General features: G+C 35.6%; 1 protein-coding gene across 1 annotated transcript; it reads left to right on the forward strand.

Annotated features, from left to right (window-relative positions):
* The first annotated feature begins 862 nt into the window (after window positions 1-862).
* Window positions 863-2977, forward strand: LOC111916369 (heavy metal-associated isoprenylated plant protein 5). Its single transcript, XM_023912036.3, has 5 exons — window positions 863-1012; window positions 1109-1265; window positions 1541-1758; window positions 1877-1964; window positions 2125-2977. The coding sequence occupies exons 1-5, from the start codon at window positions 1004-1006 to the stop codon at window positions 2721-2723; spliced, it is 1071 nt and encodes a 356-aa protein (XP_023767804.1). The 5' UTR covers window positions 863-1003; the 3' UTR covers window positions 2724-2977.
* The last annotated feature ends 298 nt before the right edge of the window (window positions 2978-3275 follow it).

Here is a 3275-nt window from a genome sequence, read left to right on the forward strand (position 1 = left end):
GAGGATGAAGTCGTTCCCATTGAACCCACCGAACCCACTGAACCCACTGCCACATCAGCCTTTCTCTTTGATTTTTCTTCATATTTTTAAACCCACAACACACGGAAATCCTATCTTTCTCAACTCACTCAACCCACTTAATTAAAAAAATATACAAAATAATCAAGGTAAAATCTTAATTAGCAATAGAATTACCGCTGGTACCACTCCCTCTTCGGCGAGTTGTTTAATTGGTTTCACGAACTCACTTCATCCTCTCTCTCTACTTTCTCTCTCTCATTTTCTCTTGTACCATATGTTTTAAAACTTGTACCTTAGTTGTTTAGTATTTTTTTTAATTGAGTGGATTGAAAATATAGGATTTCCGTGTGTTGTGGGTTCGGAAAAATTGTGAAAAATCAAAGAGAAAAGTTGTTGTGGCAGTGGATTCAGTGGGTTCAATGAGAACGACTCCCTCCTCCCTAATAGATATCGACTTATTTATTGTTAGTTTCTTATTAGTTATTTTTTAATAATAATATAACGTTAAAAACAGTAGAAGAAAAAATATATATACGCAAGACTTATAAAAACATACTGCGCCTACAATTTTAAATGACAGCAATTAATAGTAAATACATCCCACCGGTAGAAACCCGGCAGCCAAATCTACGGCGCCGTAGTATGAGGGCAATAAAGTCAATCAAACCTTCAATCGGGTCAAAGTTAAATTCGGGTCAGTCACGCATGACGCAAACCCACATTTTTCTGTCGGACAAACCACGATCTGTCAAATACTATCCACCCGTCTTCTCCCATCATACATCCAGCACCCATCATCACATACATAATCAACATCATACATATAACACACATACATACATGATACATCAAATACATAAATCAAAACCCATTTCGTTCTCCCTATAAATCCCCGCCTTTGCCTCCAATTCCAATCTTCAAACCGATTCCCAAATTTCCAATTCAACCCTTTTGTTTGTTCAAAAGTCATAATCATATTCCAATGGGTGAGGTTGGTGTTTGAAAAATATCAGCTTCAATTTCCTCCCTCGATCTAGCCGTTATCGTTAATCTAACTTTTGTTTCTTTCCTATTTTGTTAATTACAGAAAGATGATACAAAGAAGGAAGCTGGTGAGAAAAAGCCCGCCGACGCCGGCGGACCAAAAAAGTCCGACGGTGGCCCTCTAACCGTCGTTCTTAAACTTGACTTGCATTGCGATGGATGTGCCAAAAAAATCATAAAATCTATACGCCACTTCGAAGGTAGTAACAATAACAGATTTCCATAATTCAAAAACCGAATCATATGAGGGTTGAATTATAGAGACATAGTGTGTATAACTTTATATTGCTTGTTTATTCCGTCAAGCTATGAACGTGACGGAGTTGCCAATAGGGATTATTTTTTTAGTTTTAATAAAAAAAAAATTATAATTCAAATCAAAGGTTGAATGTATCTGTATGCAAATGGCGTACGTTAGACTCGAAACTACTGTTGGTGTAACTAACGACGGGAAATGAAAATTACGTGTTTGTAGGTGTGGAAAGTGTGAAGGCCGACACCCCTGGCAACAAACTAATGGTAACGGGGAAGGTGGATCCCACGCGCATCAAGGAACGAGTAGAGTACAAGACCAAGAAGAAGGTGGAGATCCTCTCTCCTCAGCCCAAAAAGGACGGCGGAGGTGGAGGTGATAAGAAGCCTGATGAAAAGCCACCGGAGAAAAAACCTGCCGATGACAAAAAACCAAAAGAGGTACTGAAATTAATTAATGAAATGCTGGGTTGTGAGTTTATTTCCATTAAATTAATATTTTTTTTTTATCAAATTTGTATTGTATTTGATTTTTTTTTGGGTGGTGGTTGATATGTAGCCTCAACCAAGCACGGTGGTTCTGAAGATTCCGCTCCACTGCGACGGATGCATACACAAAATCAAACGACAGATATCAAAGATCGATGGTAAGTGTTTAATATTCTACCAAATATTCCTCATAACACATAATAAATGAATAAATTAAGAAGCCATTTTTCTAAATAAAAAAGTTTGTTTGAGATGACGTATGGAATTATGGATTTGTTTAATCTGATCATATATATATATATTTGTCTTTTGTAACAGGTGTAGAATCAGTGACGCCAGATTCCGGCAAGGATATGGTCACAGTGAAAGGGACAATGAACGTGAAAGAACTCCTTCCACATTTAAAGGAAAAACTTAAAAGGAAAATCGATATTGTCCCTCCTAAAAAGGAAGAAAAAGGAAGTACTGACGCAAAAGATGACAAGAAAGAAAAGGGAGAAGGTGGAGGTGGAGGTGATAAGAAAGAGAAGGAAGGTGGTGGTGGTGGTGGTGGTGATACAAAGGCTAAAGGCGGTGACGGTGTTGCCAAGGCGGCAGTTGGTGGTGGGGGTGGTGAAGATAAGAAGAAGGGAATAGAGGTGGTCAACAGAATGGAATATTCCGGTCATAATCCTTACACATACACGATGCCATCGTATAACCAGAATTATTACAATCAGAATTATTATAATCAAGATTATGGTGTTTTAGCATCTTCTAGTCATGGCTATGTATCTCAAGGTTATAATTATGGACATGGAATGGAATATTCGCATCCACCGCCATTGCCGCCGCCGCCGATGTACCTTCACGATCCTCGAGTGGCAGATTCAGGGATGTTTAGTGACGAAAACCCGAATGCATGTTCAGTTATGTAAATAAATTTTAAATATAAATTAAAAAATGTAAAAAAATAGATAAACGGGATTGGTGAAAATGAGACATATAGATTATTATTATATCGTAAGGTTATAAAATTAGTTTTAGAAGGGTGGTTTAACGTTAGGTTTGTTTTATTATTTGACTTTGTTTATGATTAAGTATAAAATTGTGGTTAGATATTCAATTTTGTGATGAATAATGTATGTAACATTATCTACAAAAAATACTGAATGGTCCATATTATAAATTCTATGGTTGTAATTATGCCACACGGTTAATGTTTTTTAATTCATGAGTTCTATTTTACTATTTTTTTTTATTAAGTTTGTTTTATATATGATGCAATTGGCTCTCTATATATTGTTTAAAATATGTTGATAATATAAAATGGATAAAGCTAAACCTAATAACATTTTAAATTCAATAATTACGTATGTACAATTTCGATCGACTTGTTAAGTTTTTGCTTGTGGTTTCCAAAAAACTAGAAAGATTTTTAAATGTATTCAAAAATGTTATTTTTGAAATTATTGTGATATAACTACTGT

This window comes from Lactuca sativa, chromosome 2 (assembly GCF_002870075.4).
Source record: "Lactuca sativa cultivar Salinas chromosome 2, Lsat_Salinas_v11, whole genome shotgun sequence".
NCBI lineage: Eukaryota > Viridiplantae > Streptophyta > Magnoliopsida > Asterales > Asteraceae > Lactuca > Lactuca sativa.